This window comes from Watersipora subatra, chromosome 5, assembly GCF_963576615.1.
Source record: "Watersipora subatra chromosome 5, tzWatSuba1.1, whole genome shotgun sequence".
In the NCBI taxonomy this organism is placed as follows: domain Eukaryota; kingdom Metazoa; phylum Bryozoa; class Gymnolaemata; order Cheilostomatida; family Watersiporidae; genus Watersipora; species Watersipora subatra.
The window spans coordinates 44,684,818-44,707,445 of NC_088712.1; the positions used below are offsets into that span (position 1 = coordinate 44,684,818).

Here is a 22,628-nt window from a genome sequence, read left to right on the forward strand (position 1 = left end):
TCATTGTTTTTCTCAAGAAATGTACACGTTGTTCATATCATCTCATACTACCATGAAGGTGTCACAAATTGCAGAATAGAAAAAAGACATTGAACACAATTGACAAAAATTAAACATGTAAAACAAAGAAAAGACAAATGGTAAATAGAAGGAACTTTTGTACATAGACTTATACATAGATTTATACATAGACATCCGGAATTTGACTAGCTAAAAGTATAGGTGTTAATGATATTAGAAAGCAAAGCGAAGGTGTTTCTAAACATAAAAGCAAAGTAAAATAAAAAGGGTAAAATGATACAATAGGAATAAAATAATAAATAGACCAAGAAGTAAACCTCAAGATGCAGTGACTATAGCACCGTGATAAAATAATATTCGCTCTCACTAACATCAAAATTGGAAGGTATCTGATTGGCCAAAAAATGATGTTACTACATAGATGAGATAACTCCATGCTGAAATTGTACATGAGGTAGCCCAACCCGCCTGCAGCACAGGACCAAGACAATGTGCCCCGGTTTTGCGAGAAGAAAAGCTACATGAACAAGTTTGTTCCCAAAACCAGGAGTGAATTTATTTATAAATGTATGCATTTGAATATACAGTTGATAACTTACTAACAAAAACAGACAACTCTCAATTTCCAAACAAAAAGTTTCAAAAAATACTTTGACTGTTGAGGAGTATCTAAATGGTTTGACCTTGTGTGTCGGAGGGCTTAAATTTCGTGGAAGACTGATTTAGAAACTGTTCAGATTGTTTGGTAGGAGACTTTGTGTTGTTAGAGGAGCCTTGGTAAAGCCCAGCATCTGTAAGAAAAGCTAAGGCTACACAACTGCAACCAAACTGTAAAATATTGGATAGTCACTTGAAAACTGCTACAAGTGAAAAATTAAGCTGAAAATATACCATATAAATATTGTAGCGGATTTTTGTGTTATATACAAATAGTATGGCTTAGATCCCATCATCAAAGGTTCCAAGGAAATAGAGCAAACATTTGGCAAGATTTAGGAAATGAGCACTAGTTTGCTATCAGCAACCCAGCTAGTATATAATAGCTGACTTTACAAACTGACCAATCAAGTGCCCTTAAGGGAGATAATTTAATGCAGCAAAAACCTTGCATATTTAATTTATACTGAAGTAAAATTTAAATTTCCCTTTTTGCAGTCTGCCAATAGTAAGCTGAATCAATAAGCCGACTGAACAATATTTTGTATAAACAAAAGTAACGAAAAATTACAATGGTAAGTGTTTACTTGTTTAAAATATAACCAGACATTTGAAATTCTGCACGCGCTGTTTTAAATACATAAGCTAGTTTGATACCAGCACAATTGAAAATCGAGTAGCGTTAAAATTTAATGAGTTGGCAAATACTTCAATAGACATGTGAGATCGCTTGTACCCATAGACAGCTGCACATAATGGAACTAATAAAATACCAAAAAATAGACAAAACAGCGTCTGCACAAGCTTTGATGAATGTGACCAAAAACAAAGACAAAAAAATCAATGGTAAAAAAGCCAAACATTAAGTTTTTAAGACAAGCAAATATAAATAACTGTTTTCTATAATAAATCTGTGACCTTCTGTGACCTTGGGAGGATATTTGGGTCAGGGAAACAGCACGCAGTACTAGCGCATGCATAAACAAGTAAAGCAAGCAGCGCATGTAATCACTAGTCATTTGAAATGACAACTTATCATTAGCTTTGAAAGGGGTTGAGATTTTTGGCTTGTATGTAAATCCAAATGCATAAAACTTATTAATCAGAGAGCTATGACGTTGCAAAGTTATTTTAACGACAGTTTCCCCGTAAAGTAACTATGACAGTGCCAAAATAAATGTACTCTTGTATACAACACAAACAAATTTTCATATCTTTAACATGGTGATGCTAAAATGGGTACTGTGGAAACAAGACTACTTCAGTACTTATCTATATAGACTTTTATTACCCGGACAACGCCGGCTATTCATCTAGTGTAACAATAAAACATACAAAAATGTACAAAGCATGCGCCTTTTGACAAGGCATGACTGTTATCATTAACAAAATATTCTAAGTTAAGGATGTGTACATTTGAACAGCTTATTGTGGAAAAAGTATTTTATTGAAACTCATGTTGTAAAAAGACTTCGAAAAAATGCTCAATTATTAATTAGCTATTAATTCTTTATTATCGATGGAGAAAAACTAAGGATCAGTAAGCAAGATGGCAGAATGTATCAGGGGACCATTGAAACATTTAGTGTGCTCACTGTGTCTGTCCGTATGTCCGAAGCCATAATTAGAGGCTAAGAAAAATATTGCATCATACGGGATTCAAACTTGTAATATCCAACTTCATAGACCGACACTCTACTATCTGAGCCAATCACCCGCCTTCTTGTCAAATGGAATGTGCGCGTACTTATTCTCTGTAATTTATTGGCACACCTAGACTGCCTAAGGCACGATTTTAAAATAATACAGTTAACACGTCGAGCGAGGAGCCAAGGAATTCAAACCGCATGCTTTTTAATTGGTTATATTTTCTAGTCTTCGAATATCCAAACGAAAATGGTAACAAAAATCGTACCATAATTTTATTGCTTGATTTTAAATGATATAATTTTCATGATATTTAAAACAATAAATAATTTATTAAACTGTGATACCCATAAGTTAGATACATTGAAGCCATTGTCACAAAGAGAAAATAAGAAAAATGTCATTTTTGGCAACAATTTGCTGACTTCCGTGCAACTAATTTTTATATAGGTAAATTAGGGCTGCTGGCTTTTCAAGAGAGGTATGATTGTAGATAGAGAACAGACAATTTCACTTCAATCAGAGATTAGTCTCTAATGCAACAATTTTTAGTTATTCAGCATGTTATTCAGTGTGCTGACGGACAAACATTAGGGCGTGCTGACGGACAAACATTAGGGCGTGCTGAGCAAGATGTACAGCTTTATTGCTATAGCTCTGCCGCCAACCATCTACTTGACTACGCAAAGAATTTTATTGGAGGTGCATTCATACCGCACCGTTTCCGTTTACCAAGAACTTCCGGGGTTTCAAGAACTTTGCGAATGATGCCAAATATTTTTAACACAATAAATTTTTGTCAATAATATAATAATGGTTGTACCGTCACTTCATCTTATTCCTAGGATACATATAGCTTAGAAGACAAGTTTATTGTGCGCTAGTGTATCAAAACAAGCAATAATATATTGTCAGGACAGTGTTTGAAGGTCAGCGAAGTTTAATATTAATCAAATTTTTGTTTTTATCAAACTTATTTAAATATGACATGTGCAATCTCTCAGTTCTCTGCAGATGTAAAAAAAAATCAACTTTTCATTAAATACACATACCGTAAAACCTCTATTTGCACTCCACCTTTATTTAAGCGCCACCTCTATTAAAAAGCCACTATTATAGGCAAAGGGTTGAGAAGTACAGCGCAACCTTCCATCTAAATGTCACCTCTAATTGCCCGCCACTTTGACATTAATTTAATCCTTATGAATCCATAATAAAAAGCGCTTAGTAGAAAAGTGTCCACAAAATCGTACTAATAATGAATTGGTTAAATCAATAACAATTAATTCTTTCGTTGTTGCGGATCGTGGCTGCCATGGTTTTAGTGACGGTGTACCTTACAAGATTGATTATCATAATCAGTAGAACTACACTCTGATTCGAATTCACAAAGGTTTATATCCTATCGATTGTTTTCAGATTCGTCCATATTTTGGTTTACAATCCGACCTGAAGGATTTCAAACATTTTGATGAATGATTTAAATACTCTTTAGGCACACCATACGATGTAATAGCATCTATTGTTATGGCGCATTGGAGTACGTCTTCTGACTCCAAACTGTTAGTTTTTTTTTAAATCTTTAAAAGCGGCACCATCGATATAAGTAATAACTGTATCCAAGTAAAATTTTTTTCCTCGAAGAAACTACTTGTTCAACTCGGTCTGATACTTAAATGTATACGAACAGCGGCTTACTACAGATGTTGAAGTCGACGGTATTAATGTCGATCCACCCGAAGGAGATTGCAAAATATAAGCGACGTTAGCATCGGTGAGCTTGTGAAAGGTTTAAATTTATCGTCACAAAATTCTAACGAGTTGGTAAAAAAATACAGCGCCACCTTCTATTTGAACGTCATCTCTAATAAAACGTTACTATAGCGGAAAGGTTAAAAAATAGAGCGCCATAGCATTTAAATAGATGTTTTACGGTATATGAAGTAGTGCGTACTCCAAAACTGATGTGTTACAACAGCCTAGCGTACAAAGGGTGAGCAGATAACGCATATATACTGTATAATTAGTTTTGGCATAAATCTAAACACTGTTGAAGAACTTGTCAAACGAAAAACTTATTAAAATTTTAATATTTCTCCTCAAATAAGCTCCCTATCATTCAAGCTTCCCAAGGTGCTTGAATAATATCCATTCATGTTTAACTAGTTTATGAGCTAAATACAAAAAGCAGTTTGCTATCAATGCAGACATATTCTATCCCATAACAGGCATTAGACCAAACTGTTTACTCGTGCAACGAGGAATTTGTGAATATGCAGAGGTTAAGCTGCTTACTCCGCACAGGGTTAGTAGAAGCGTTAGGGAGGGTAGGACTGAAGCGCTTGTCATTTGAGTCAGGAGGGAGCTGGACGAGAGGGCTAGGGCTATCCCTATCTTCCCAGCTCGAGGACAGCTGAGATGTCTGAGTAGATTGAGGTTTGGTGGCATGAAGCTTTGGGAAGTGCTCAAGCCAGATACTGTTACCCAACGGGTCTGGAAGAATATGTCGCCTTTGTGATACAGAGCATTACAGCATGCTTTTTGTGGTAAGCAGCAGTACATGTTCACTATATACAGTATATGCAATATGGTAGCCTATGTACATTATGTATATGTGTATAGGCTACCAAATTTTACCTTCATAATATGATATGACAGTATCATATAATAACAATAATAACCATAATTACCATAACAACATATAATGCTAATACACTATTAGACATGAAATGGCAAAATGACATAATTTTACACCTATAATATGTCAGGGCATCTTGTACTTAAATAATATTACTATTGCGGTGTAGCACACTGAGATTATGTTATACCTACGCCATGTCACTCTAACAGCAACACATATTATACGTCACACTTGGAGTGTGCTACAGTAAGAATGTGTTACGCTTACTTCATGGTGAAATTACAGTATGTTAGCTATGCATTAGGCTACACATACATTATATTACACTGACGGCACGCTAACAGGCTACAATTAAAGTACGCTATGATTATAGCATGTTACATATTGAACCTATATCGCTGCAATAAACAATTTTAACCAGCAACAAAACACCTAAAACATTTATGAACAAACTAGCATCTGAGTCCATAGAAATACCTACACAGACCTTTACAGTTATGTTTGCAATAACCTTTGAATTATAAAGGGAGGAGCTACAAATAATTATGCCACCATATATTCACATGGGAGATAAATCTAATTTAGAATGTTTGTTGAAATTGGCAATATACAAGGTGAAAACAATTTGAAGCAAGAGCGAGGTTATATCCTCAGAAAGAATTGCTTAGCTGAGCCAGCTGGGAGTTGCGACCAAGCAGGAAACCGAAAAGCAAGAATGTTACTGACAGACTCGCATGATAAAAGATACCACTGGTAAATTTTTACGGGTTAGTAAGGTCAGTGAGGAATTCTCAAAGAAGGTCCTTAGTGGATTCGCATAGCAGACAAATACAATCAAAATTTTCTGGTAGCAAGTAGATGCCAAAAAGAAGTATAGTGAAGGTAGATGGAGCCGATAGTAAATTAATTCCTATATTGGGCAAACGCTACATGTAGGTTTATATGATAAGATACGGAGCAACTACGTATCCAACAAAACACTCTATTTTAATCCCCTAGCAAATAAAATTGTAAATATTCAAAGTAACAATGAGCAATAATGAAGATGTGCGACCACTGACATGTAATATAATATATTCAATGCAAAAGTGTGACAACTCCAAAATCTGTCAGCAAATAATTTTAAAAATTTTATGCTATAAAATAACATTGACAGGAATTTTTCCAATACAAAATTAAGAGGCAAATGCAAGATTTGAGCTCTTTTCAGCTTGCACAAGCAAAATCGAGAAAATCAACCAATGACTCGAAGAAAGGGTAAAGGAATACAAAGGATCCGTTACAGCTATCTAAAAGCTGGTAAGAATCAATGGTAAGCATTTACAGTGTTGCAGTCTCAAAATAAAAATGGCTAGATGTTAAAATGTTTAAAAATGACTCAATTTATACTGACTCCGAGCATGTCAAATGATGTTTACAGATAATATTAACTTCCATAGTAATGAAATCCAAAATAGTAAATAAATCAAGGAAACAGGATGTTCCATGATTCGTCTAACGCATATCGATCTATATTTGATGACCATTACAGGTTGCAATGCATTGAGTTCCCCATCAGCGTTTTCTACTGATTAAAACAGCATTTAAAGATGAACTTACACAAAACTTTGGTATATTTTTTCTAAAACTATCGATATTTTTCTATCATTTCCGATTGTTTTTGACGTTTGAGATGATCTGACTTCCAGAATGTTTCAAGATTGAAACCAAAAAAGCACTTTATCGCAGTTAAAACGCTAAGATTAAAGAGAATGAGAGATTATGACGTCTATAGTTGCACTTTGGCAATCAGACCGACAGAGTAGAGACGAGTAAAGTTGCAACTTGAACGCAATAGCCGATATCAATATCGAGAGAGAAGCATTCGCTCAACAAGTGACATCATTTCGGCGCAAATTTTTCTTTTGAGCGTTTTAATGATCACGTTTGATCATGTTTTTTCAATTTTAATCTCGAAACAGCTTGGAAGTAGATCACCTCAAATATCAAAAACAATCGCAAATGATCGAGAAAAGCCGGAATTTCCTTATAAACTCGACTAAAGTTTCGTGCAAGTTCACCTATAATGAAGTAATAATTTAAAGTGAAAAAACAAAGTAAGACAGATTTCAATTATTTCAAACAAATGTTGTCATCAGCTGTGTCTTGCAATAACTATTTCCAATTACACGAATAATAAGGCTACTTTTCCAATATTACTAAACACATAATAAATAAATGAATATTATTGTTTCAAACAGACATTCTTTTAGCGGGTGAAGGTCAAAGTTTCATAGCTGCCGTCTACCGAGGTTTGAAATATTTTAGTCTGTGCGCATATGGAAAATAAAATTCTCTAGTTTTGTAAGTTGTGTTGACCAATATAGCAGACAAATGTCTCTCCTGAATATGATTGGTTGACCACAGTATCTGTTTGGTTTGTATTTTACCAAGGAGTTCGCTAATGTATTAAAGTTAAATTAGAGATGAAGGGGGAGTCGTGTTGCCTTTTACCTGCAAGCATGACCCAAACCTTACAAGATGAGCTGAACGAACATGAAATGAATGAAAAAGACTGAGTACCTTACCATACGCCCGATAACCGGAGGAAATAGATGATTGATTTCGGGCTACGCTTTCAATGAGCCTCGTAGAATGACTCAACACACCTTGTGGCTGCTTTCTCTGCTGTTGCATGTTGGTATCTATAGCGGAACAAATAAAAATACAGTCAAAATATGAAATAAACGTTTTTGTTGGCAATATATGGAATATATTGAGGGAGCAACATAAGAATTTTACAAACGTTACATAGAATAGGTTTTTTTTAAAATCAATGAAGCACTTTTAAAATTGTTGCCTTTGCTCTTCCTCTTTTTCATAATAGAGATTCTGCCATTTTTGTAATATTTATGATGATTGACACAAAATTTTAAAAAACCGAAGAGATAACAAACTTGGCTAATGGTTAAACTGATGCAACAGTTATATAATATTATACAATAATGCTATATAATATTATACAATAATATTATACAATATAGTATTATATAACATTATATAACAATAATGTAATAGTATATAATAATGAGATTATATAATGCCATATAATAATGTTATATAATATTATATAATAATGTTATATGATATTATATAATGTTATATAATAACTTTATATAATATTATAAAATGTTATATGCCTACCTTGACAAGCAGTGGAACACAACAGACATAAATTCGTCAGTAATAACAATGATAACAGTGATGAAAATGTAGCCACTGTATCCATAATGATAATTGTAGGAAAGGGCTAGCACCATTCCAAAAATTTTCACTTTTAAACACGATTATTCCAAATTTCTGAAAAAACTTGACAGTACAACAAGACATTGGGCATAACAGTAAGTTAAGTTATCTAGCCAAGTAGATAGTAAGTTACACCGCTGAAACAAAGAGAGCTAATATATATCGTTAGCCTGAGCTCTCATGTCAGTGTAACGCACGGTTACAAACTGTTCAACAGAAAAGCTACTCAAGCTTAAAAAAGAAGTGTTGGTTTCATCATCTCTTTAACAACCTGATAAATGAATTCAATCACCTTCTAATTGTTTTCTACTTGTGTTGTATTTTAATTACTCAAAAAACTAATAAATAAAATTCACTAAAGTCTAAAAATGCAAGATTACCACAATACAATGTATTATTATAATTAAATGTATTAGCACAACGCGTAGTATTACCACAATGCACTGCATTAATGTATTACTGCTGACAGTGCCATAAACTCATATAACATCACTTTATACCTTTAGTAGTACACAAAGCACACTGCGTATATCGGTTACAGTACATGCCCTACATCGTAAATAATCCATTCTGAGGATGTTTACGTTATAGTGATTTTACTTTATACAAACAATAAAATAAATTATATGTAAATTGACTAATCCGTACCAAGATGGTCCAAAACTCCCCCCTTATTAAAATATACACAGCAGTTTCCCTTGTGTATCATGATACAAGGGAATAAGTGGTTCAATAGACATAGACACCAAATAAACATAGACACCAAACTGGACAATGAATAAAAAATTTTTCAAGAAAAAGCAAAATCTCACAAAATCAAAGAGTTACTATCTGATGATATAATAAAATAAAGCTACTAACCCTGTGCTCATTATATGTAATATCAACCACCCTAAAGAAACTGAGAAATGTGAAGTCATCTTACTTTTTTCAAGCTTTCTTATTAGCTAACAAATTTAATTTATCAAATATGGCGATACTGAAACATTCCAGGGCAAGAGGGTAAACGCCGGTTTGTGGGTAAAGGCTGGTTCACGCTATATCACCGTTTGTCATCGTTTTTCTTTCGGTGTTTATCGTCGATTATGTGAACCGTGAACCAATGGCATCGACGAAGCAACATGGACACGTCGGGAATGATTGGAGCTGTAAAACTTTCCCAATAATTTGCCGAGCATCGACAACTGGCTTTCAAATGAGCTCCATTTCAGCGATGGTATATCGGGATCGCAAATGGCATGATTTATTCATATCTGTTTATGATAGTCACTGCAGGACCAGTATTTAATTCCAGCACACGAAAACAAAAATGTTTCTTCGCGAAAATTTAAAAAGAGAAATGGGAAAATTACGTCTCTGTGTAATTCCTGATGCAAACGGGGTAGGTCTGTGATAGCGTGAACACCGTATTATCAATGATCGCTGAAGTGTGGCATCAAGCCAAGATACGACGATATAGTCTGAACCAGCCTTTAGTCAGCGCAACCATGGCACAAAGGCTATCAAAGAATAAACTAATTTATTTCATACAAAACAATGCAAAGAATTTCCGCAGTGCTAACTAACAGCTATCGAGCAACAAGGGAATACGACAAGACTAACCTAGGCTGCCAAGCATAGCCCGCGGCATCGCTCCGTATGATCGCTTGGCCGTGGCTGCAACCATGTCTATTATATTAGTAAGAAACTTATCAAAGTGGGCTAGTGTGAGGGAGTTGTGCAGGGTCTCCAGCGGCATTATCTCTGGCACAGCCAATCCGTAAGCCTCCAAGGCTAAGAAAAAAACAAATAAAATCAACCTTGACCCCAAGATACAGATGACAGAACTGTGTAAACAAAATCATTAGAAAATCTGTCTCGACGAAGCTGCAATTATCCAAGACGGAATAGAACGTGTATAAATAGAACCTAATAATTCTTACAATTTGTGGGCTAATCTTGTGGGTAGCCTAAGTTCTTACTTATAGCCCTATACAAGCCAGATAATAGGAATATTGGGTAAAACAGACTAACAATTCCAAACCAATAAGCCTACTAGGAGGATTACGGGTTCTCCGCACATACCAAGGAGAAGGACGCATGACTTATTGTCGAAAAAATATTCATCACGTAAGGGGAGCGCGATAAGTGCTATGCGTATTCGTTCACTTTCAGCGATATGTGACCGAACCACAATATCATATCAAGGAACCACAATATTATATTATGCTGTAAAGAAATCCAATAAAACATTTAATAAACACTAAACAAGTTTGCTATAAGGCGAGCGTTTGACTATCAAAGTCTAACAACATTAAAAAAAAATAGTAGTAAGCCCTGTGTTGCTTGTTATTTCTTTCATGCTCGATGCAAACTGCTGGACTGCTTTTATGACAAACATTCACAACCGCGTTCATCAAAGGCAGTTCTCCTTAATATAATTGTGAAGGCACACTTTGGAGCTTTTAATCAGATGTATCGTTGAGCATTTATATTGAAAATCAAACTTCCGAGATTGCTAACTGAGGCCGCCATTGCTTGGGGCGGATCTACTTTTACCCATTAAATAAGCTACACATAACGTGTGGAGCCCTGGCAATCTGCTTTTAAAACATTTCCCCGTACAAGAATGTTTTAACGTCTCGGAATGTCCCTCTTATTATAGCGAAGCTTATTCCGCAGACTAGAGTGGGGGGGATAGGTTGGTGCATTTGATAGGCTATCAGTATCCTACGCTGGATGTCACGAGTTCGAGGTCCATCCACAGCAATCCTGTATGGAGTCTCAACTACCGCATATATTGCTTGTTTGTTCAGCGCGATGGTGCCAAGCAAGATTGCAGGATCAGAGTGTTAGATTGAGCCAGGACTGTTGCTGAGGAATATATTGAGCCAAAGCTGTTGCTGAGGAATATATTGAGCCAGGGCTGTTGCTGAGGAATATATTGAGCCAGGGCTGTTGCTGAGGAATATATTGAGCCAGGGCTGTTGCTGAGGAATATATTGAGCCAGAGCTGTTGCTGAGGAATATATTGAGCCAGGGCTGTTGCTGAGGAATATATTGAGCCAGGGCTGTTGCTGAGGAATATATTGAGCCAGGGCTGTTGCTGAGGAATATATTGAGCCAGGGCTGTTGCTGAGGAATATATTGAGCCAGGGCTGTTGCTGAGGAATGACCATACATAGTCCTACGTGAGTCAGTTGCCCTGTATCTTTCACCTCAATCAAGGATAAACTACCATAGTTCTCATACAATCACAAGGAGTACCTGATCGTAATCTTGAAAATGAACTTGCACATCCTTTTAGTAGATTTTATCAGAAAGTATCGGTATTTTTGTATCATTTGCGATTATTTTTGATGTTTGGGGTGATCTGACTGCCAGGATGTTTCAAGACTGAAACCGACAAAACTTGATCTCGGTTACACTGATGAGAAAAAAACGTGCAAAGTGACATCACTAGTTGCTATCATTGCTATAGCTGATATCAGTTACTGTGTTCAAGTTTCAGCGTTACGAGTCTCTATTCTATCAGTCGCTTTTCAACTACAGATGTCATAATCACACTTAATCCGTCTGAGGATTTTAAGCACGATCAAGTTTTGATTTTAATCTTGAAACATCCTGGCAGTCTGATCACCTAAAACATCAAAAACGATCGCAAAGATAGAAAAATACAAATACTTTCTAACAAAATCTACAAAAATTTTGTATAAGTTCGTCTTTAATAGTGCGTAACCAATAGCATACCTCTTATCTAAAAGCATACTTATAGTAAACAAACCAATATGAGAGAAGACAACTTCTTAGCAAAATACTCGCCCATGAGATATTCTGGTTGTTTTACTACCAACCCTAAACCATTCCCATTAACCGGAACAAGCCGCAGAAACCCACCTTTGTTCTCATTGATATCATGAAGGTTGGGAGCACTGCGTGACCCTGATATAACCTTGGTGCTGATGAGAGCACTCCCAGTCGCTGTCGGGGAGACATGATGCATGAAACCAGGAATAGAGTTGTGCCTCTTTGTGTTAGCTACAGCGGGAGAAAGTTAATAAGTAAGTGGTAATGAAGCAGGTGAATGATTATCGGGCACTCGCAGCGGCACGCCAAGCAAAAGGGCCATCAACAATAATTTTGTTGAGACCTACAATTTAACGCATAAGAAATGGTGCAAGATAATAAGATTAAATGGCTGCCATTATTACCCCACCACCATTAGACTGAAATAATGAAAATTACTAGAAAGAATTATCACATCGCTGCAGACAATAAGTTCCTATAATATATCACCCATGATTAAACCATCATTGTACTTTCGCGAAAACTTTAATTTTCTAAATTTCAAAAACCACAATCGCTAGCGCAATCAAATAATAGATGATTAAACAGATATGTGCATGGTTTCTGAAGGTCACCCGAGTGTCAAATTACGTTTCCACCACCCGATATGATGAATGACAACTGAAGCTCAACAGAGACCCATAAACATCTAGCCTACTTCTTTGTGATCAACTCTTCACTTTAACAAGTTCCAAGAATAGCTTTCAAATAATGAATTTATTATTTTTAAACAACTCACAGTAAAATTGTATTTAAAGAAAAACTGATAGTTTCATGGCCTTTTATTTCCATTCATATGAAAACTTATAATATCTAAACAGCTACCTTATGAAACCTATCTGTTTATTACGATGCATTAATGAACATGCCTTTAGATAAGCCCAGCCATTTTTACAGAGTGACAATGTTTTACTAACTGTTGTGATCGATAAGAAACAATAAAAAAAAATTTTTGATACAAAAATACAAAATAATAATTTTTGTTGGTAAAAAATAATTCGACTTGATGTTTGCTAAACTGCAGCATATTTAAGAAAACCAAATTATGAAGATTCTACTGAACTTTCTGTGAAACAAAAGCATGACTGGAATAGAATATCACTTTTTGGATAATCTGGCCAGATCAGACATGGATAATGTGAACATCAATTACAGTGAAAAGGAACAATCTCAACTCAGCTATATTTTGTATTTTATATATATGCCTATCTGATATATTTTATACCTGTGACACACTGAATTTGGTCAACAGGAAACAAAAGCCCGTTGTCTGCCTGTCGATGGATGTGACATCAGAGATGGAAATATACTAGAACAGCTGCCGCCATATCAGTACACAATTCCGGATTAGTTAAATAGAAATACCAAAACAGAAAAAGAACTTTTTAAAGGCCCATATAAAAATTCTATAGGAATGCTAGGTAAAAGATGTTTTATTTGTGAATTATAACTTTGAAACCTCAATTTTCAAAAACTCTAACAATGATACGGGTAAAATAAGATGTTATTAATAATAACAATAATATTCGCCGTTGAACTGTTGAACCAGTTTCATCAGAAGCTGACCTCGTGAATATCAGTTTTGAAACTGTAGATAAAAGTGGTTTATAGTCACTTTACTATCATTATAGTTATATTGGAACTCCAGATTCAGTGACTTAAACCCTCTGGATCTGAAAGAATGGGATACAGCGCTGCCACATATAAGACCTACTGACCAATCACATATAACGCTGCCCTATATAAGACCTACTGACCAATCACATCTAACGGTTGAGCAAACATTTTATCCAAACATTTTCTTCTTGAGGAAATAATAATTTCAATCAATTTTAATTACCAGTCTTACTTTGTGACAATTTTAAGTTTTGAGGAACTAGGTATTAATCAAAATTCATCACTCCAGGAAATGTTGAAAGTTCAACAAGGCAGCGCATGCAAAGTGTCAACTTAGAGCCATGTGGCTCTATTCATGCAATGCGAGGTAAGAAGCCACATGCACGTCGTTACATCCAACATTTCCGATAGGTTTGTGATATGATAAAGTTACCTCGCCATAAATTATGGAAATTATGACAAATTTAGGATACGATTTCTTGAGCATGGCAAGCTCGAAAATTGAAGTCTTATGAATATCATAAACAATAATTAAACTTCATGATACCATGGTGTAATAATAATACTGTACAAATCCTTATCTTTAGCATTTCTGCTGCCTTATATCTTTCAGCTAGGATGGCTGTGATAATCATTCAGAGAACAACATCATATACTATTTTAATAATATACTACATTATTATGGTATATTATTTTGATACTATTATACTAGTTTCGATGATATTAATTTTAATCACGTTTAGCATCATAACTCACGTTATTGTTGGTTTATTACCTGTTTTATTACATGAATTAAATGCTATGCGATACCCAACATGATCATCACCACCACAATGCTACAGGATGCGGCTGAAGTATCCGGCTGTTATGCGCGGCAAAAGGGTTGCTGGTAGGTATGTCACTGATCGGTAAATTTATCGCAATAACTGTAACGATGTTTAATTTAATATATAATTTAAGAATATAAGTTATATTCTGAAACTATTTAAATATATAATTTAATATAATTTAAGATAATATGTTTAACAATTTAATATTATTGCTTCAGAGCCATGATATTATATTGTCGTTGCTCTGATGAACAGTAAACAAAGAAATGTTTGACTAGCCTGAGCCACCTGTGACATAAAATTCAATCTATGGTTTGATCTTAAAGATTTCTCCAATCACATTAACGTGACAATAATATCTGCCAAAAACACTTTTTCCGAAGAAACAAGTTTACGGGTTATACACACTGGTGACAAGCTCAACCACAACACACTCATAACGCAGCAAAGCGAGTCAAGTTTGAACAGTTATCGTGCTTGCGCGTAGTGCGCAGGTAACACACGGGTTGCACGGTCATAGACCTCTAAGTCACCTTCAGTTGATATAGACGTGTCTGAGCATGTCAGCAGTGCCAGTGCTAGGTTATCCAAACTCCTAGGCTTAGTTGTTGAACCAGCGGGTAGGCTGGTGCTAACGATGCCCGCAGAAGGACAAGCCATGTGCACTATAAAACTATGGCTAATTAGAATTGCCAGACTCACTGTCATTACTATGTGATATTTGTGCTCATAGCTTCGATAAGAAAACATTGTGAACTTTGAAAAAACTAGATGCTGGTTAAACCAAACATGCAGATGGAAATATTACAATTGCTGAAAGAGTTGAAGAATTGTGCAAAAGCGTGAGAGGTGCAACGATCAGGAGATTTTGGACATTATTAAAATGGTGATGTTTAGGATAAGCCATATTTGTCACATATAGAAAAGAGAGAATACAACTGACAAAAAATAACATTGAAAAATGGATTTATGAGACTTTCCGAGCAGGCGAACACTTTTACTACCCACCCTCTTGCTCGCAAATCTTTACAAAGAACCTAAGGCTTTTTGACTTTGCAGTTTTGAACCTGTATTGCTGGCTGTTCAATTAGTGTTATATTGATAGCGCAGTTAACTCTATGCACGATGGTCTTTTCTACAACCATCCCATTTCATGTTAGCAATAGCATGAACAACAGCGACACTATAGGGCTAGTCTAGGAAGCGCTGAATATATCATCACTGAGAAAACATGTGATGGTTGTCTATGCATAATATGAATGATATAGCAAAAAGGAAAAGCTTTAAAGTTGAAAACAATGTTTAGCTCAAAAGCCACGAAAACCTTACAGAAGCCGGAAAAGATTCATACCGTACAACACAAAAAGAAGTTTTTTTTCTGCACACTAAATCTAATATTAAAACAATGATATCCTTTGGTATTCTAAACTCATATAACATTACGAGATTGCCACACCAAATACACAACTTATAATTCACTATAAAAGCAAAACTATACAACAGCTACAACGACAAATGATAGCCAGTGATCCTGTCAACTGACAGCCCTTCCTAACTATAAGACTACCACTACTGCGACTACAACGCTCAAACACTTGCTTACCTTTGTAGCTGTGTGAAAGTGGCCATCGGTACCCAGTGTAAATATAGAGGAAGGGGGAATAAATACACGAAACGATAGCAAGAGTAGATATCAATAGATCAGAGGAGTGTTTCATAGAGCTACCAATTACCAGGCGAAGAAACAGACATTAGGGAAAACATGGCACGAGCATGAAATAAAGACTCACAATGCAAGCAAAGGCTACCAAGAAATAACAAACTCATCTGCCTGATAAGGGTGGTACATACACCACCGCAAACATTGCCAGCCTAACCAGATGTGACGCTATTAGCGGCAAACATACTCTGCGGTATTCTATACGATGATTGCGGCAAGATTGATAGATTTACTCACTTTCTGAGGATGAGTGTTGATTTACCGGGATGGGAGCGGAAGAAATTATGTCACGAGAATCTAGCTCATCCATCTCATCTATCATTGGCTGCCAAACAAGACAAAATGTTAAAAGTGTAATAAAATGTCAAGATTAGACAACTCTATCTATCATTGGCTGCCAAATAAGACAAAAATGTTTTGGCTATGCACGTGTCTGTCTGTTAGTCCATGTGAACATTGCACTTCCACATTTTAGCCAATTTCATCGAAACTTTCCATGCATATACTCCGAGCCTTCCACCAGGTTGCGAAAAATACTCGATTTTAAAATTCTGTCTGGTTTTTGAAAACCAGCCTCTTAAACATCCATATGATGAGAAATTCAAGAATACGCCTTCGTATGCATTAAGGATGATTGTTGTGAATGAATGAGTTCTTGGATCATTGTAGTAAAAGCAGTGTGGGTATTTGCATTGAAATTTACATGTGTGCTCCGGGCTATCTGATGAAAATTGAAATAAATCCCAGGCTATGCCAGGATTACTGCTAATATAATATAGAAAGTTAACCAGTTCTACTACATCCTAATCTGACTGGAACAGCATGTAATAGAAACCAGTTTGTTGTAATATATATATTACAATAGTATTATACATATAACAACACACTGGTTTTATATACTAGAAATTCCACTGTCATACAGCCCACGACCAAAGTGATATTGGAAAAAAGAAAGGGTACTGATGGTTGAGAAATGCAATATTAGCAGTCAAATGACACTGCAGTGCAATAGGATAACTGCAATGGTAGCTGTAATGTACTGGGTGTGGGTGTTATTATATACAACAAACAGAAATAATGAAAGAAAAGATTATATGTTTATATCTCTCCTCCTGCAATAGGAGAAATGCAATATTGGCCAATATTAGAAGTAGAATGCACTGATATTATTAGAATAACCAAGATTATTAATATAGTAATAATATAAAACCAATGCACAATTTTGTTTACATTTCAAAATGTCATAGCTAACAATATCAAAAAGTGATATTTATTATATAGATTTTTTAGAAAATCTATTTAAAAAAGTGTTTGGTCATGACAAACAGCGATAATGAAAGGAAAAGATTATATGTTTATATCTCTCCCCCTGCAATAGGAGAAATGCAATATTAGAAGTAAAATGCACTGATATTATTAGAATAACCAATATTATTAATATAGTAATACAGTAATAATACAAAACAAATGAACAATTTTGTTTACATTTAAAAACGTCATAGCTAACAATATCAAGAAGTATCAAAAAGAATATCCAAACTTAGTAATAGTAATACAGTAATAATAGAAAACCAATGCGCAATTTTGTTTACATTTCAAAACGTCAAAGCTAACAATATCAAGAAGTATCAAGAAGAATATCCAAACTTATAATTAAATATCGTAATCTCATAAAAATCGTTAGAAAAAAATATCATCGTCATATCCTTTACTTACACTGCGTTGGACATCAGTTAGAATACCAAAGTACTCAAATGTGTCTGAAATGTCAGTTAATTTGAAATCGGCAAAAATGAAACGATTTCAGTACTCCTACCGTTAATCACCGAAACCTTCGACAATGCTATAGACTGGTGAAAAGTGCACGTTATTTTTTCGTGAAATGCGCACGATTTAATCGTTCTATTCTTTGTCGCTCGGCAATTCAATTTCCGGTCTTAACTTTTATAAAAGTGAGGCTTGACAAGTTTTAATAACGATTTTCGTCCAAATAAATCTGTCTATTTGTGTATAATCCGATCAGATGGGTAAGTTTTAAGATAATAATGACGGTTTACAAAGACTTGGTAACATATTTAAATAGGTTTGTATGTGTTTTGTATTGTTATTATACTTTAATTACTCTACAAAACGATGGTTAAATTTGCTGATGAAATTTTGATTCAAGGGTTCGTCTCATTGTTGATGAATAGTTTTCGGGAGTTGTGTGCACATGTGCATTTATCATAAATCTCCCAACCAATCGCTTCGCTCTGTTTGGTCGTGGGATAATATTATATATAATATACATGTATATATTATATATAATATATATGTTATATATAACATATATATTATATATAATACATATATAATATATATATTATATATGTATTAGGTATATTATATATTACACAATTATATATTATATATAACATATAATTGTGTATATTACATATAATATACATTGTATATAATGATTTATTAAATATATTTTATATATACACAATTATGTATTATATATATACGTAATATATAATTGTGTAATATATAACGTGATGCTTTTGCGATTGATGAATGAGAAATAATTCATGTATATAGAGGTTCTCATTGAATAGATAACAATTCTTTCTATCTGAAATCAACTTCATTTGAGATTTGAGTAAACAGCTCACAGCTTCATCGTTAATAAAAGGTCAAGGGTAAATTGTCAGAAATGGCAAAGTGCATTACAAATGTCAGTCTTTTATTTTTTGAGTTACAATAGCTGTTGTTTAAAAGGTGCCAAATTTCACTCTATAAAAACTCTGTACACGCAATAAATAAGACGAATAACATTTTGGCCATTATGGGGATTGAATCTATGACATTTTGCATATTAGACTGTCACTCTATCAACTGAGTCAATCGGCAAGCTTCCCCAACAACTGAATAATTGTGCCAATATTTATTCTCTGTGGGTTACAACAGGAAAAGCAAACAATAATGACCAATAATAATATAGATGTTACAAACATGGTATAATATGGTGTTATACTATACAGCTATTATAACACCCATGTAGCCAAATAAAAATTACGCAGTCAACTGCAATTAGTATCTATAATATATCACAGAATATAATAAACATGGATTCTGATAGCTTACAGGAGTGACATGGTCAAATGAATCCTGATGGTACGGCTGTTTGTCGCACTCTTTATTGTCCGGTTGTATTTCCTGCAATGGAAAACAGTGTGATACATTGCTGCCACCTGCTGCCACCTGCTGACAAATAACAATTTGCTAATATCTGGAGTAAGATATGGCTATTTTCATTAAGGAAAGGGGATAATCTAGTAATCAATAAAACTTTGTTATTTTGTAGGGAATAACTAACTATTACAGCGAGCCCACTATTACTATTACAGCGAGCCCAATCACATTATGATGAATAATATAAAGCTAAAAACATAATTCGATGAACTAGACATGAAACAGCCAATAACAGAGCATCTGAAAAAAAACTGGTATTGGGATTTTCCAAACGACATAAATGTCGTCTTGCTCAAAACTACCGGTGACATTAATGCCACTCCACTTACAAAAGGGTTAAATTATGCGAGTTCAAGAAATTTCCCGAAAATACGCTTTCTCGTCTATACTATAATATCAACAGTATCTGTCCGTCTATACAAAGCCACCCTAAAAGCAATAAAAAAACTGCCCGACATGAGACTTGAACCCGGTGGATTCGAAAAACCTGCTTTAAAATCAGGCAGATTACCATTACACCCCTCTAGATAATTCTTTGTATACTTTTTACTCATGATGATCTCTCAGGGTGCATGGGACTGCCGTGCGCACTAATAAAGAAAATTTAAAAGTAACGACAACTTCAAAAACATTGAATATCCTCATTTGCTCACCCTCATTCTTAGGCTCTCTTAGCGAGATGATTTCGTAAATTTGACACGGAGAATAGATCTCGCTCGCTGTTCTAAACGCTTGTGCACCTCTCATCTTTCATTAGCTCATTGTTTTTTTGCATCCCTTACATCTCATTGGTTAATTCTACCAGCAGGGAGTCAACTATTTGTATTTTGGGAATGATGCACCGCTTTTTGGACAGCTTCTCTACATTTTTGACTGATTTATTTAAAAAACGATAATAAAAATAGCCTTGAATTCTTAAACTGGGAGCATATTATTGTATAAAGCATTATGAAGAAAACATCAACATTCAAGCTCAGCTGTAACTATTAGCCTCAGAACAATGTCCTTTACTAAACCTCAGGGACCAACAGTAACATCCCTGACTCGCCCATATTTATTCATGCGCACAACACCATTAAAAAGTGAATACTACACCGTATAGGTAGGCAGCTTTGTACTATCCACTGTCTCAACTCCTAAACCCTTGGCTGAAGTTTCCGAGGGTGGAGTGTTGGTTGATACTGTCGAAGCTTGACTCCGTCCCTTGTTTGGTCGGTAACCCCACCCACCACTAGCAGTCCGCTCGTGATTGTGCGTGGCTACATTCACTCCATAGGCTCCAGGGCTGAAGTGGATTTCAATGTGGAATCTTTCCTCTGAGTTTTTTTCCTACAACCGGAAGCAAAGTCCAAATTAACAGATATCTAATCTTAAGTAATCTGGCTTCTAAAAAAATAGTGGCCAGCTCCTGAATGAATGGTGAAACTACAGTTTATGTTGATTTAGCGAGCAGGTAAACGGCAGCGTGCAGGTCTGTATTCACTGGTTGCAAGTTGGGGCGGCTAATGTTAGGCAACTAGTTATGAACACCTAGGGTGTGGAGGTGTAAGCCCCCAACAGGTTTCTCTCATGTAGGGCCTCAGCCGGGCCTCTCGTGTGAAGTTTTAAAAATTTTCATTGGCAAGTATCAACATTTTTCTATTTTTTGAGATTTGTTTTGTTTTAGGTGATGTGACTGATGAGACGTTTTTACATTAAAATAGGCAAAACTTGACCGCAGTTAAAACGCTCAGAAAAAAAGACACCTTTTTCTTTTGAACGTTTTAACAAAGAATAATTTTGCGGATTTTATTTTAAGATCATTCGGAGGTTTTACGCTTTTGATGGGACATGGCCAAGTGGGTGTTTGGTAAAACGTGATCTTTTGTAAACCTTTATAAAAGTCGTTAACAAGAATATTTTGCCACTAATGATGATAATAATGACGCCTAAGAACTACTAAAAGTTGATGTTTGTCTCTATGGCTTGGAATGAAGTGATATTCTACAGCGATAAAAACCGTGTCCATGGCCGTTGGGCAAATAAATTTTCGAATAAATGATGTTGAGATCGAGTTATCTGAAGCAATTTATCATTGCGTGGGAACTGACCAAACAAATCCGTTCGAGTTAACCTTGTGTTTGAGTTGAAATGTTACATTTTATCCGAGGGCGAGTTATCCGAGTTTGACTGTACTTGGCCGTGAAAAATTCCCAAAAAGTTGGGGCGGCTCAGCCGGCCAGCCGCCCCAGGGAATACGGGCCTGGCAGCGTGTATGATGTACATACTCACTAGCCATGACTACTAAGTTTTGATCCAGGGATAGTGTAGCGACACCTGTGTGTGCCAGCGCTGAAGCGTTACGCCGGTTGACAAGCTGATCGTGCTTCCATATGGCACCGCAGTAGAGTGATAGTTGCGCTAAACTGTATGTCAAGGTCAAACAATACCTATGCGCATGCACAAGCTCGACGCCGTTGGTCGCTAAGGCTATGTCCATGGTACAAAGATGGGGCATCGCACGGGGGTTCTGTTTCCAAACAGCCACACTGAATCACAACATAATGAGACTGACCCAGCTGTTTCCATGATGGCATTGCAGCACCATATGAGGGTGTCTCGCTACATTATACTCGCTACATCGCTCATACAACAAAAAAACGATCATATAAATTTGGGTGGTCTTTTTGAAACAAAAGGCAGCACCTTCCAAAATTGAACAAAGGGTGCTGTAGCGTTCATTCAATATGACCAGAACAGACTTGCAGACCAAATCTCCTTGTCATCTGTACTCTACATACAGGTTGCTGCATGAAAGTGCGAAGAACAGCATAGCCTTCCCCTAATCTGCCACTCGGCTTTTGCCCTGACAGTTTATACTTTATCTTATTACGTCCGCTTATAGGAGAGGTTAAAAGGTTGTCAAGACTTGGGCTCAGCACAAAATAAACTTCGGTCACCTTGTCACCTACCTTAGTAGGGTCCTCATACATCATGATAACTATCTGTGAGATATAGTTCAACTCTGACACGCCTAAAACACAAAATTAACTATCTGTGAAATATAGTTCAACTCAGACACCCCTAAAACACAAAATCAATTATCTGTGAAATATAGTTCAACTCAGACACCCCTAAAACACAAAATCAATTATCTGTGAAATATAGTTCA

The 22,628-nt window shown here is 35.5% G+C and overlaps 1 protein-coding gene across 1 annotated transcript in view; it reads right to left on the bottom strand.

The window, feature by feature from the left end:
• The window catches only part of LOC137396352 (inositol hexakisphosphate and diphosphoinositol-pentakisphosphate kinase 2-like), a 132,968-nt gene continuing 110,340 nt past the window's right edge, over positions 1–22,628 (bottom strand). Inside the window, exons 24-31 of the mRNA XM_068082586.1 lie at positions 22,429–22,490; positions 20,573–20,806; positions 19,370–19,441; positions 16,481–16,568; positions 12,128–12,268; positions 9,854–10,024; positions 7,534–7,650; positions 1–812 (exon numbers count right to left, since the gene is read on the bottom strand). Coding sequence (XP_067938687.1) covers positions 691–812; positions 7,534–7,650; positions 9,854–10,024; positions 12,128–12,268; positions 16,481–16,568; positions 19,370–19,441; positions 20,573–20,806; positions 22,429–22,490 — 1,007 coding nt within the window. The 3' untranslated portion in view covers positions 1–690. The remainder of the gene's footprint in view (positions 813–7,533; positions 7,651–9,853; positions 10,025–12,127; positions 12,269–16,480; positions 16,569–19,369; positions 19,442–20,572; positions 20,807–22,428; positions 22,491–22,628) is intronic.